Here is a 15,027-nt window from a genome sequence, read left to right on the forward strand (position 1 = left end):
ATTACTGCATCCATCAAAACTTCTTTGCTCTGTTGAATTTATCTTAATGCTGCCAGGGTTTTCAGCTGTATAGAATTATTTTCCATATATTCAATAGACGTTTTCCAATCTTCTTTAAACGTATGTTCTTCTTGTTCTCTTATTCTATATAGAATAAGTCTGCGAGTTATGCATATTCTGTCAACTTAAGTTGCCATTCTTCTTTGGTTGGGACCTCACTCATTTTCCATTTTGGGCCTAACAAAACACGGGCTGCAGTTGTTGCATACATAAATAACCTCTTCTGACACCTGGGGATTTCAGTCTGAATTATCCCCAAAAGAAAGGACTCTAGGGGATTTTTTTTTGGGGGGGGGAGAAGTACTTTTAAACATTTTTTTCACTTCATTATAGATCATTTCCCGATAATCTTTTACCCTTTTACATGTCCACCTAAACATGCCAGCAGCACTCTTGATGTTCTCCTGGCAGTGAGTCAAGGGGCCTCTTAGAATCATAGAATTGTGGAGTTGGGAGGGACCTTGAGAGTCATCTAGTTCAACCCCCTCTGATGCAGGAATATGCAGGTGGCCCATATGGTGAACAAACCTGCAACCTTGGAGTTATCAGGACCCCACCCATGTCAGTGGGCCCCTTGATGGAGTGGAGTGCCTTGCCCAGAGCTCACACACTGTCCCTTCCCCTTGTTGCTCCCCACCTCAAATGGCAGGGGATGCCCAGAGTAGAAGCTCCAAAGATGATCTCCCTGCATGTTGATGCATGAAAAGGTGCTCCTCCCAGGACCCAACCTGTGTAGGACTTTAAAGCTAAGTGCCTTCACTTTGAATTGTGCTCAGAAATGGCCAGGGAATCAGGGAAGTTCTTTAAACATAGCAACTCAGCATCTGTACTATACCAAGTACAGTTTCTGAGTAATCTTCAAGAGAATCTCCACGCACAATGCATTACAGCAGTCTAGTCCAGGCTTCCTCAACCTCCAGGTGTTTTGAGACTACAATTCCCATCATCTCTGACCACTGGTCCTGCTAGCTAGGGATCATGGGAGTTGTAGGCCAAAAACATCTGGAGGGCTGAGTTTGAGGAAGCCTAGTCTAGTCTCATCCCAGCCGCACCTGCCTCCACGTTGATCAACGCAGGCAGGCCAGCTCAGTGTGCCAAAGCACTGCATCACCCTGCCTCGAGCTGCGGCATTTATTGATGTCACAGAGCAAGTAAAAAGTAAAACTTAATTGCTGGGAGCAGCTGTCATTCCGAGCAGTGAAGTGGACATGGCGCCACCCAAAACGTTAACAACTCCAGGTCTAGGATGTAAATGCTGTAAAAAATACAGGAGGAAATGACAGTACATATAATAATAAAAGAGAAACACCAGATTTGTATAGGAGGGGTGCAGCTAAGACTGTTTTCCACACGTAGCATCTGTGGATCAAGCAATTTCATTGTTTGCTGGGTGTCTTTTATAGATGCTGAGGTGGTCATTAAATGGCACTTCCACTGTGCAAAGGACTTTGTCATTCCTATCTTATTTTATCCTCACTTAAACCTTGTGGCATCAGCAAGAAAGAGAATCTGCAACACAATGGAATTTCTCAAGAATTGGTGAAACCAGCCTGTTAATAAGATCAACCAGCGCAGTCCTCAATCATGTATACTCAGAAACAAATCCATTTGATTTCAGTGGCATTTAGACTGCAGCCAAAGCACACTCACTCAGAAGTAATATCCATTGCACAGAGAGGAAATTGGTTCTGAGTAACCCTGCTTTGGATCTGCATGTAAATCTCCCAGAATGCTAAGCCGTGTCATTGTGTCCACCCAACAACATATGCAGGCTGATCCTATGCAAGAGGGAGTCCTGCTGAGTGCACCAATATTGACTGCTAAGCAAGAGTAAATAGGATTATGAGCCTAAAGGCATTTCTGCACCTGCTTCTATTAGAATTCCATCCTGAGCCAGATCCTAAGAGGATGCAGGAGGGAGGTTTCTATTTGTCACTCCCTGCCAACTAAGAAACAAAACATGTGGCATTGGCATAGCCCTTATTTGAATGGAGGCTATCCTGAAAATTGCCAATGGTTCATGCTAGCACGGGGATCACCATCCTTTTTGGACCCATGCGTCAATTGCAAACCAGAGGAACGGTTGTGGGCATCACACACACACACAGCTCCTGCAACTACTGGCTTAAATAGAAAACTTCCTTCAAGCCTAATTTCAGTCAGTGTGGAGGGCACCCAGGGGTGCCAAGGAAGACATTTGCAGGCACGTGGGCATGCACAGACATTACGTTGTTGACCCCTGCCCCAGCAGGTCTCCTGTGCCTTGGACAGGGACTTCACAGGCAGCAAAGGAACAGGTGGGGTGGTGACCCTTGTGTAGTGGCGACCCAGCTCCATGTTGAAACACCTTCACCTGATGCAAAGGTGATTTGTTGTGGAGTATGTAAGGGTACACAACTGTCCTGGAGCAAGCAGATTACCAACTCCAGGGAAGACCAGCTGGAACCAGCTTGGTCACAACTGCTGGCCATGGCATGAGCCTCCCTCTTCATAAACACGATGGGCAATGGATCCTAGGGTGACCCTATGTAAAAGGAGAGGGGGATCCTGAACATTTAATAGATGTGCAGAAGGTGTGGCGTACATAGCAATGCAGCACAGTGGTTAAAGGTCCTCCCCTGACTACCCTAGTCCTATACTTGTAAGAGTTCAGCCTGCAGCCCCTTGCAGGGAAAAACTGAAGCATAAGACCTAGTGGAGTATTCAAGTGGTGGCATAGGAGAGAAAGAGAACAACTATGCCACCACTTGAATACTCCACTAGGTCTTATGCTTCAGTTTTTCCCTGCAAGGGGCAGCAGGAGTGGAGTGGGAGACTATAGGAACTCTGAATGGAGTGCTTCCCCCTTTGGAGCTGTTAGCAAAACCCAGACGGGATTTGTTCTGCTGCAGATCCCTGAGCATTGATCCTCACACGTGTTTAGCATGCAGTGGCAATGGGTGGAGTCGCATGACCTGCACATGGGGATGAGTGTTTCTGTTGTAGTGATTATGCTGCCAACTGCAATAAGAGGAATGTCATTCAAAGAAGACGGAGTAGTCATATCTAACAAAAGCAGGTATGGGGTGCCATGGTAGCAGTTTGACACAACAGCATGTGCTCCCCCCCCCCCCAGATACTGGTGGTTGTTGTGCTGTGATTGGGTGCTGAGTTCCGTCATAGCCTAGGCTTTGTCGTGGTAACACTGACATTGTGGACAATGATGCTGGGGCAGCTATTTTTTAATCCCCCCCCCACTGAAGTTGATGGGAGGGAAATTCTCTTCATCCAGCCTGGGGCTGATGTAAAGTTTTGCCTTTGCTATCCAAAGGGAGGGAGTGTAGGATATGGTGCAAGTTTGTTTATCCCCATCCCATCTGCCTTGTTTCAGCTGTTCTGCTGGGGTGCCTTCACCAATGTAATGTCTACCTTGCAGCATGCTCCACCCACTAGCGGACAAAGGTGGGGGCGGGGGAAGCGGTCCGCCCCGGGTGCCATCCTGGGGGGGGGTGACATCGCGGCCAGCCCCTCGGGACACGCGCTGCCCACCACGCACCCCAGGACATGCAGCACACCCCTGGGACACACGCCAGCCATGCCCCCGCAGGTTCTGCACTCCGGGTGCTGGGGCATGTAGCTCTGCCACTGGCTCCACCAGCATATCTGTTTGGGCAAAAGGTGTAGGAAGTGGCCTTATATACCTAACCAGATCAATGGTCCATCTACCCCAGTATTGTCCGCACTGACTCGCAATGGCTCCCAAGGGTTCCAGCCCTCCCTAGAGCTGTTGCAGTTTGAACCGGAGAGCTTTTTGCTTGCAAAGCAGGTGACCTTTCCCAAAGCAGCGTAAGTGGCCGATTTTGAACCTAAGACAGCACCTTTGGTTTTACATTTTTAAAAGAAATGTTTTCAGTGGTTGTGAGCTTGCCTGCTGTGCAAACGCAAAGCTGGATTACTTGTCCAGCACTAATGCTTTTTAAACAAATAAATACACAGAAAACAGCAAAGTGATGTCCTTCCCTACCCTGTACTTCCTTACCATTTTAGGAACTTTCATTACAATTAAATTTTAAAATGTCCTTGTTTTCTGTATGCTTCCTTGCTGTGCAAAGGCAACACTGCAGTACTTACTCTGTTCTGCTGTGTTGTGTGTGTGGTTTTTTTAAAGTTGATAACAGCCATGCATTTCTTTCTTGTTCCCCACCTCCATGCTACAAAATAACTTCTATCTATTATATAGAGACTAAATATGATGACGTTGGTGCTGGACAAAGGGGATATCTGGGAATATCTAGCAAATGGTAAAATGCAGTTGGGATGCTATTTTTTTGGTTTTGCTACAATTGCAAAGAACAGCCCTTATGTTGTGGCACCCAGGTCATCAAACCTGCCTTAGTCTTTTCTGCTTGCAGGATTGGTGTAATATCCTTGCAGAGCAGGCACAATGCAGAAGAACAGAGGCAGCTGCCCCATTCCAGGTCAGGATGCCTGCACTATCTGCTCTGACTGGCAGTGGCGATCAGGAGTCTGAGCTGGAGGTATTTCCTGTTACCTGCTACTTGAGCCTTTTAATAGGTAACACCAGGAACTGCCTGAACTTTCAGTTCCTTTTAAAAGCTAGTCAAAGGGGCATGGATGTACACATGTGTTCCTGTGCATCCATGCAACGTATCTGGTTTCCTAGCAGTCTGCATATGGCCTTTATATCTATGGGCCAATGAGCGAGGTCACTTCTCTTGGGTCCCTTTTCTAGCCACACAAGGGGGATAGCTCAGTGGGACAGCACCCGTTCTACATGAAGAAGGTTCTAGGTTCAATCCCCAACATCTCATTATATCATTGGAAAGACTCCTCCCTGAAATTCTGAAGAGATGCTGCCAGCCAGTGCTGGATGCTGACTTAGATGGACCGCTTGTCTGAATCTGTATAAGGCACCTTCCTCTGTTCCCACAAGCTGCAAGGAGTTCTCCTGCAATAGTCCTTTTGTGCAGTTCCCATTGTCTTCAGGGGTTTTTTTTTTGCCAGAGATTTCCCCAGTGGATTGTGCACAGAAGCCATCAGCCGTCATTAGGATCAGGGAGTTGGATAACAATGGTTGAGTTTTCTACATGTCTTTTCTATAGCGAGCCATCTATGGAAAGTTCGATTTGTCTTCTGTAGCTGCTAACATTTCCATAGTGATTTATTCAATTGTGCTAAGCCAACAAAAGAATCAATTTCGAAGCATGGTAGACTATAAATTTTTGAAAGCAATCATGTCACTGCATCAAGCATCCACCGGTATCATTTGCAAACGGGTCCGCGCAGCAGGCTCCATCTTCGATCTCCCCAAATTTGGAAAAGTATGTAGAAGTTCAAGGCTTTCTACAGTATACGTTTTTAATCAGGGGACAGGGCTGAACTAGAACTGGTGCAAGGAGCAGCCAGCCTTCAGTGTTTGCTTTCAGAGACATCTAAAAGTCACCAGAGACATTACGTTCACAAGTTAGCTCAAATTGTACCCTGTTGAAAAGCAGCAAATGTTGACGTACTAATGCAATATGGTTAGGAACAAGAGTGCCTCGTTTAGCTGGTGCTGCCTGTGGCTTTTATAGTGATTTTATTGTAATTTTATTGATGCGTATTGTATTTGGTTTAGTTTTATATTGTTAATTCTTGGTTTTAAATATCTATGCATCTTCCACCTTGGGAGCTTTGGGTGGATTATAAACGGTCATAATAAATAAATAGCCCTCTCAGCACACAGTGGAAGAAGACAAGCGCTGCAGCCAAGTCTGAGTTCATTTTACAGCTATTCAGGGAGCAGGTTGATGGACGCAAAGGCAGCGCAAGCCTTGAGAACCAACTCTGGGTTGCAACAAGATGCAGTACCAGCAAGAGGGATGGTGGTGGTGTGTTGGGAGAGAATGGCAGATGCAGACCCCCTTGTGGGTCCAGCTCATTTTTCTGAATTTTTTTAAATGGTGTGTGTGAGAGAGGCAGTAATGTTTCTAAATGCCAGTTGGTTGAAAGTGCAGGAGGGAGACTGCCCTTGTGCTCAGGTCTTGCCTGCAGGTTTTGCACAGCCATGTGGGGGGGACCAGGTGGGTCACCGTCCTGATCCAGCCGGCTCTTCTTGTGTTCTTGGTGATTCTGTTTTTGAGTAAGTGGGGGACATTCTCCAAGGGAACTTCGTAATAGCTTCTGAGACCTGGATAAGTGCATTAGAATTCTTGAAAGAGAGAGAGAGAAGAAGCAGCAAATTGTACTCTGATTGCATTTGCTGAAACATTTACTTTTACACGCACAAGAGAGCCCCAAGTTCTTCTGACTAATGAGGGTGGGTGGAACTAGTGTATGAGAATTAACCATGTAACAGCTCAGGTTTTTCCACCCAGTTTGATTACACTTTTTGATCTCGGTGTCTGATCAGCTCTGGAGGAAGAATCCATGCTGTTCATTATGGTCTTGTGTCTATCCGTGGGGAGTCAAGGCTTGAAACAGGAATCCAATCAACTAACACGACTCCAGTGTAATCAAACTGTCTTTGAAGCAGAGCAAGTTGAGCTTCTTTCCCCTGCTGCCTTCAGATGAAAGTTCTCGTAGTTTCTGTCTAGCTTTGTTGTTGACATTGGGGAGGGCTCAAGATGGGGAGGACAGACAAGAAGCAAATTAGTTGGCTTGAAGTTAACTTAGAAGAAGACTTGACAGGAAATGCTTTTGTCAACAGGTGTTTTTATGGCAACCATCCCATCAAGACCACAAGCTGAAAGAGGTTCCTTGGAGTTCTGAGATCTGCATGCAAGTTTCTGTTGGCATGGATGGTCTGTTGGCAGGATTGCCATGGATGGTCTGTTGGCAGGATTGCAGTTGTTTTTAATGATGTGGGGAAAAGAGCCATAGGTCAGTGGTTATGTGCTTCACACACAGAAGACTCCAAGCTTAGGTTTAAAAGACCTCAGGTAGTAGGACCGAGGAAGATTCCTCACTGCCCAAGTTATTGGAGAATCAGTGCCAGAGTATATAATACTTTTCTAGAAAGACCAATGTCATACTGGGCACAAGGCAGATTTGCATACGTTCATTGATGCTGGAGAAGATAAGGGACAGGACACGTGGACAGGAGAAGACTTGCTTGTTCATGGATCTGCACTATTTCTCAGAAGCTTATACAGCAGGGGTGGGGAAGCATTGGCCCTCCATCTATTGCTGAACTCTCACCTGCCCCAGCAAGCATGACTAATAGCCAGGGATGCTGGGAGTGGTAGTTCAGAAACATCTGGAGGGCCAAATTTTCCCCATACCTGTTATGCAGTTGGTAAAGTTTTAACATGTTGGGACCAGTTGGTCAGGCTTGAACGAAAACCATGCTTTTTTTTAATCACTTGGTGTAAAATGAGATGGCTTCCCAGTGTCCAGGATGGATGGAAAGAAGGATGTAAGAACTATGGCATGTGAACAACAGAGGAGTGAACTGTGGGATTGCAGCTGGCAATGCTAGTCCAGCATTTGAAGTGTACTTGAACACAGATGAAGGGTCCCTCCTCAGCAGGAACGCAGTGTTTCCTGCTATGGTTCTTTTCTTCCCAAAGGTTTTTAACCCCAGATGACTCACCAATATAAGCAGCGCTGAGAAACAGCCTAGCAATATGACTCAGCATGGCCTGGTCTTCTTTTTTTGGCAGGCTTGTGAAATGTAACATTCTGGGTAAGCACACGAGTGCCTGCACCACTCATTCATCCCAGCAGATAAATCGACTAGATTTGCCCTGGTGTACATCTCCAGAGTTTTTTGGATTCGAGGAACTGGAGATGGAATTGGAGGCTGAAGAAACTAGACGCAGCAGGGAAAGCCATTTTTGATGTTCCACGTGTCACATAAGTGTGGGGTACGGATATGTTGTTTGTGTCTGATTTTGACATCAAAAGGGGCAGGAAGGGGAGGTGAGCTAAGCCAAGCCTTCCTTCTAGGAAGCTATCAGGGTTGGAACCAGAAGCTGTTAGCTTTGCATGTGACTGTCATGGTGAGCCCAGAAGAGTTCTGGTAGATCAGACCAAAGACCCATCTAGTCCAATATTCTGTTCCTGCACACTGGCCAACCAGGTGCCTACGGGAAACCCCATAAGCAGGGCACAGACCCCAATAGCCCTCTCTTCTTCGTGTTCCTCAGCAACTAGTATTCAGAGGCATACTGCCCTTGATCCTAAAGACAGGGTGTGGCCATCATGACTAATAGCCTTTTGAGAGACAGATTTATGAAGGATGAGATCATGGGTAGGCAAACTAAGGCCCGGGGGCTGGATCCAGCCCAATCGCCTTCTAAATCCAGCCCACGGATGGTCTGGGAATCAGCATATTTTCACATGAGTAGAATGTGTCCTTTTATTTAAAATGCATCTCTGGGGTATTTGTGGGGCATAGGAATTCATTCATTTCCCTCCCCAAAATATAGTCCGGCCCCCTGGCCTTAGGGACAGTGGACCGGCCCCCTGTTGAAAATGTCTGCTGACCCCTGGATGAGATGATCAGAACTGCTGTTCAGAGTATCTTCCTGACTATTCTCGGGTTGTAGAATGGCCCACCCAACTGGGTGCTGTTACATCCCAGCTTCCCAGACAGGAAGAGCTGTTAAAAAGAGCCTCTTTTCTGGGCTGGGACCTTATCTGAAAGGCAGGCTCCTTTTGCTCTAACATGGTTCTGTGCAGCCCTTGACCCTGGCTCAAGTCCCAGTGGGAACTGGGCCCTAGGCTCACTTCTGGCAGATGCCTATCGCTCAACCTTATTGCTAGCCCTGCTTACCTCCTTGCCCTTCATCCACTTTACTCCCAAATTAGCTGATATCAGAGCCACACTATGAGAAGAGTCCCTGGACTATGGAGCATGGGGAGGGAAGAGGAGGTTAGCTCCCCTCACCCCTGCCTCATTTTCAGTGTAAAGATGACCTACAATGCTCTTTTGACACAGGAACGACAAATGCAATTGCTATTGTTTTTCATCAGATTAGGCCCCTGGTTTACGCCAGTCTTGTCTCTCACTCTCTTTTGCATAAGAGCTTCCCCACCTCTTCCTAGAGGCTTGCTGGACAATGTAGGGAACTTGCCTGTGGTGAGGAGAACAACAAGCATTTCTGTGCCTTGCCTCCAGTGTCCAGGGAAGATGGATTTGTCCCAGGTAGGTGGAGAGAAGCACAATAGGAGCTGCAGCAAGCAGTTTCTGTGCCTGACCTTTCCCAGAGACTGAATGATGCATCTGAAGTGTCTAACGCTGACAAAGTGACAGGAGTGAAAATGGCCTCTATTACAATATGTTATTATCTTTGCTGTGACTCAGAAATGTCTTCGTCTCTCAGGGCAGGAAACTCCAAGCAAGGGCACAGCTGAGACAGCAAGCTCAGCCTCCCCCCCTCCTCTTAGCTGATGTCCCTTTAGATTCTGGGTTCTTGAAATAATGACAGTCTCTTAACAAGGGGTTCCACAAAATCTGCTCCATTTCTCAAAGGAGAGGTTCTGGGGCTCAGACTTGCGTGGGAGTCCTGCTGTCTGCTTGGGAGTCCTGTAATGAGGCAAGATGAGGCAGCAGCCTCAGGTGACTTGTCTTGGGTGTCATTAAGGGCAGTAGAGTGAGAAGCAGAGAGTTCAATAGATCTCAGGAAGAAATAATCAACCAGGAAGTTCTCCTGCACAGACCTCATTGCAAAGAGCTGGAGTTACAAACAGACAATGCACCTTCTTTTCCTTTCAATAAACTTTGTGCAGCAGAACATCTTGGTAGAGTAATGTTCCCTACTAATTAGTAGGAGAGAGGGTACCATTTGGATTTTCTGCCACAGGCACCAAATTGTCTTGGAACTGGCTCCACTGGGAATGCCTATAAAATATGTCAGGAAGGGAACTGAATTTTGTCATTCCTTTTATTTCACTAACAAACCACCACATGCAAGTGAGGAATTGACATAAAGGGAGCAGAGAAGCTGTTGAGGTGTGGCAACTCATTTCTGGAAAAGTGGACTTTGTCATATAAAACTTCATTCCGTGTGAAAAATACAGAAGTTTTTTTTTTTTTAATGGATAGCCTGTTCCCTGCGAAAGTCTGCTGAGCATTGTCCATGATTCTTATTCATTCCACTCACAATGCAATTTCAACTTCGCTAGTTTTATGGTGATAGAGAGACTGGGTTCCACAAGAGAGAGGGAAAGTAACCAGCCCAGTTTGGATGAGGAGTATTAATCTGACTTCCAGACACTTGACTCCCAAATCAAATTAGCTAGACCAGGTGGAGCGAAAAGAGACCATTGATCTTCCTCCTGTGAGGGATCTGGGAAGGCAATGCCCCTTCAGAGTCTTATGGTTCAATGGACTATATTGGATATGATGAACTGGTACTTATAACTCTTATTGTGGTTGCCCTACAAATTGGAGGAGCAGGTTGCTAGGTCTGAAATGGCAGGGAGATCATTTATTTAACTTAATATAGGTTATTCTTCTGTTTTATTTGTGGTACATCTGGTGTACATCTCAGAAGACTCCTCTTCAAGAGCTGAGTAATGTATATGCTTCCACTTCATTCACACTTCAAGGGGTGCTTTTATTATAAACCAAGCAATGAATCAAAGCAATGTCTCTTTCAGCTCCCCACATTACAAGTTTCTCTGTTGTGTAGGTGTGGACACTCTGTCCGTGGTGCTGAATTGTGAGAGGCTGTTCCATGGAGAGATATGCAGCACACTGAATTCCAGAGTCAGATTTCCCCAGTGATGTCTATCCACAAGTGTTCTGTTTAAGATGACCACTAAACAGTTTGAGTTAAGAATACTTTTGTGTGTGCATTAACCTACAATGACATTTGAGGTGGGGAGAGGGGGAGAAAGGTGCATTCAGAGAGAGAGAGAGAGAGAGAGAGAGAGAGAGAGAGAGAGAGAGAGAGAGAGAGAGGAAGAGGAAAAATTCCCCCATCAATATTTAAAATGAATGTCAGGTGAAATTGCAGGGTTTCAGATCAATGTGTCATCTGCTGAAATGTGAACAGCTGCTGCCTTTGTGGATGTATTTCCCTGTTTTTTTATTATAGCATCACTGATCTCTCGTCTGCCTGATCTGTTGTGCTGACAGGAGTATTTGAGGAATCCGAGTAGGAAAGCAGAATGAGAGACAGAGAAAGAAGTGATAAAAACAACTTGATGCTCTGCCTCTGGAGTGAAATTTTATCCCCAGAGCTGGAGGATTTATAGCAGGTTCTGCTGCAGTGATGGAGTCCTGCTGTTCTTACCAAGTGGCTCCTTAGAAGAGATTCTCTTATAACTGAGGGATTTAAGGTAGATCCTTTTGCATCTCAGGGGAATGAACGAAAGTGTCCTTACTTAATAGGATTGCATGCATTGCAAGTTTTCCATTCCAGCAATGCAGGGCAGGGTTCAGACCTATAGAGGGGAGCTTTATGGAGGAAGGCCATTATAACTCAATAATAACAACAAAAAACTTTTATTTATATCCCGCCCTGCCTGGCCAAAGTTAGGCTCAGGGCGGCTAACATCAAATATAAAACATTGGATAAAATCAAACAATAATTAAATTACCTCCTAAAAACAGGTCAGAATCAAATTAAAGTCTGATTAGATGGCTTCCTGCAGGGTTAGGTTTGGGAACAGTAAGTGCTCATCGGCCCATATGCAACAGCAAACTTCTTACTACAAATAGCTGGGTAGATTTAAAGTGGTTTAGACCACATTCCTCCCATAGTTAATCACAAAAATATCTTTCACGATAAGTGGACATAAATGTGCCTCTTTATGGCTAGATCTTGCCTTCAACTTACTGACTACATGTGTGCTTACTCGGGCCCTGAGCTCATCACCAGAGGCATTCCCTTTGGCAGAAGCTTGGAGAGCCTTTTCAGTGATGGCTCCTCACTTGTGGAATACTCTCCCAGATGAGATTTGCCTGGCTCCTATATTAACATATTTTCAGTGCCAAGCAGTGACTTTCCTCTTCTTCCTGGCATTTGATTATCAATATTTTTTGCTTTCTTTTTCTTTTTCTACTTGGTTAACCTATTGGTGATCAGGCTTATGCTGTTTATGGGGAGGGGCAGTTTTAGTTTGCTGTCTTTTTTTTTACATTTGTGTTATAAGTTGTTTTTGAGACTCTCTTGTCATGAGCAAATGTAAACAAAACAAAACATACAAAAATTCAAACATATATTCAAAGTGCTTGTCAATCACATTGCTTTCATTCAGGAGGTATGTATCATATATCTCATTAAGTACAAAGGCTAAGGGGTTACTTCTTCTAAGAACAAAACCTGAATATTCAGGGAAGGGGGCTGAGATAACCTGAACATACAACCCCCCCCAAAAAAAAATATTGTAGGTGGTCTAGGGCTTGTACAATGATAAATTGCTAAACACTGCACAGTTTCTATACTGGTTCATATTCCCAGTATTTTTCATCTTCAACACAACTGTGCTGTGCTAGAATTGGCTCTGAGTCTTTACTTATTACCCAGCCTTCCCTAAATAGTTCTAATAGTGAACCATAGAGGTCTTGGTTGGCACCATTAGAAAAGCCTTTCCGGACTGCTGTGGGCAGGGGGGGCAGGGGGGGCAGTGAAGCCTACCTACCTACACTGGTACTCCCTATCCATTGATAAGCAGGTGCCTTCACTGCATTGTTTTTGGCAGTTGCCAAAAACTTCTTTGTTTAGGTAGGTCTACCCAAACTTGTAATTTTATTTTATTTTTTGTGTGTGCATGTGCATGTGTTTATACTTTATATTTGACTTTCTCCAGTAATGTTTTCTTCTGGGTTGTTTTATTTGATGTTTTAATGTGTTGCAAACCACTTTGAGATTCCCCCTCCCTTAAAATCATAAAGTGGTCCAGAAATGAAATGTGTTTTTGTGTGTGTGCATATGAAGGGTTACACTTGGTCCCTGAGATCCCCAGCCCATGTTTTACTGGATTGATTGCTTCGATGACAAGCTTTCCACACCAATAGTGGTCTTCATTGGACAGAGCTGGCCACTGTTGTATGTAGCACTTCAGAGGCCATCTCTTATCTCAGTAACCTTTGCATCTGAGACAGGTCCACATTATCTCCATATTGTAGGTTGCATAAAGGCCTGAGGCTAATACACAGCAGTATACCTCACTCACCATGTACGCTATGACAGAGGTGGCACCAGGGACTCCCAGTCTCTGGGCTGCTACCCTACGAAGGCCTCTTGCTAAGAGTGGGTCCACAGAGTCAGTTGGGTCATATTAGATGCCTGCCTAGTAGTAGTATTAGACGCCAGGCTAATGGATCCCTTTGTTTTATAGATGGCAGCGTGTATTACTTCACTTCCTTAAAAATGCAATAAACGAACCTTGCTGCGTCTGGGGCCTTTTTCTGCAGAATGGGACCTTGAACTTCCGCCCCCAAGTCCTACAGTGAGGGCTCTCTTGACGCCAACAGCCTCAAAACCCAGCCAAGGGGAAATGAGGAAACCTTGAGAGCGACATTAGCAAACCTCTCCTCGCTGCTCAGCTGCGTGGTTGGGCTCGTTTGCGCGACCCGCTCCGCGAGGAGCTGTCCAGTGCTGAATCGCCTGTCGGGCGCTTTAGCCTTTCTGGTCCTGAAAGCACCCGGACGTGGAACTGGCAGGGCGCTTTCTTCCAAAATAACAACCAGCTTCCCTAAGGCTTCCAGAACAGACACACTTCGCTCCACCGGAGTTGGCAAATTGCTCTGAGCTCAGGGGAGCCGACGGAGCCACCCCGGCCCTCTGTTTAATCAGGGCTTAACCGGCTTTCTCAATTTCCTCTCCAGCTCACGGACGTGAAAGCTTTCCTCCCAACAGCCTTAGAGCACGCCTTTGTCCCCAAGCAGAGCCACCCATCTCCGTTTAAACAGACGTGAACCAGCGTCCTTTCCAGGTCGCGCTCATTCAAGCTTTCCCTACTGCCAGGGCGGAGCGCGGGGAGGCTTCTCCAGGTCGCCTCGCTCCGGTGGCTGGATGGGGAGACCCCTTTGACCCGAGGAGATAGTGGAGATAGCGTGCCGAGTGAGTGGTGAGACGGATGACCTCGTGGGTGTCTCCCCTGGTCTCTCCACTCCCCGCCCCTGTTTTCCAGCGGCGGCCCCAGTTCCCAGGCTGAAGGGGAACAATAAAGAGGAGGAAAAGTAGCGCTCGCAGCGCCCTAATGATTGGATGAGGCGCCATTACATCATTTTCCCCCCTTTCCTGGGCTGCCTCGCTGATTTTCTTGCATTGGGGAGAAAAGTGCGCGCGCGCTAGTTAGTAGGAGCGGGAAGCACATCTGGGGAAGAGGGAGGACTGGGTGCCCGCACCACACACACACACACACACGCCCTCCCCCAGAGCGGTGGCCAGCGGCTTGCCCGAACTCCTTCCCAGCCCCAGGTGGTCAGAGAGGAGTTTGGAGAGCGGGAAGATGCTCCGGAGAACGTCCCATGAAGCGGATCCTGGAGGGCGAGGGCTCCTCCGTCTCCTCTGATCCGCGCCTGCCGCCCAAGTGCGGGGAAATGGGCTTTGAGAACGCCACGGACAAGCGGTGGGGCATGGCTGGTAAGTTTCACTCGCGGAGACGGGCTCTTGCCTTGGGATCGGGGCCGCTGGGAATGCCTTTACCCCTTTAGCGTGCGAAAGGGCTCCAGTAGGTCACCCTCCGAGCTGGCTTTTGTGTGATCTCGATCCCCGCACCCAAACCCGGGGGAGCAAACGAGTTAACCGGATTGAGAGACGGGCATCCGTTTGGGTCGAGCATCCGTTTCCCTGCTGCCTTCTCTGTCCGGTAGGAACCACTGGGGCGCCACGGGGTCCTCCAGCGACCTCTGCTCCGGAGCAAGGACACTCCGGGTACTACTTAAGGCACACTGAGAAGGGGCAAGTTTGGCACGTGGGATCTAAGGAGAAGCGAAAACCAAAGAAACACAACCCACCCCCCAGCCTCTGGGAAGGGGGGTGACATCCAGGAGACGAACATCTGTGGGGAGGGGGAGCACGCGGT

At 46.9% G+C, this 15,027-nt stretch overlaps 1 protein-coding gene across 1 annotated transcript in view; it reads left to right on the forward strand.

Moving 5' to 3' along the window:
- Positions 1-13,932: 13,932 nt before the first annotated feature.
- Positions 13,933-15,027, forward strand: part of CHRM4 (cholinergic receptor muscarinic 4) — a 47,092-nt gene continuing 45,997 nt past the window's right edge. Inside the window, exon 1 of the mRNA XM_053387192.1 lies at positions 13,933-14,585. Coding sequence (XP_053243167.1) covers positions 14,471-14,585 — 115 coding nt within the window. The 5' untranslated portion in view covers positions 13,933-14,470. The remainder of the gene's footprint in view (positions 14,586-15,027) is intronic.

This window comes from Podarcis raffonei, chromosome 1, assembly GCF_027172205.1.
Source record: "Podarcis raffonei isolate rPodRaf1 chromosome 1, rPodRaf1.pri, whole genome shotgun sequence".
NCBI classification, from domain to species: domain Eukaryota; kingdom Metazoa; phylum Chordata; class Lepidosauria; order Squamata; family Lacertidae; genus Podarcis; species Podarcis raffonei.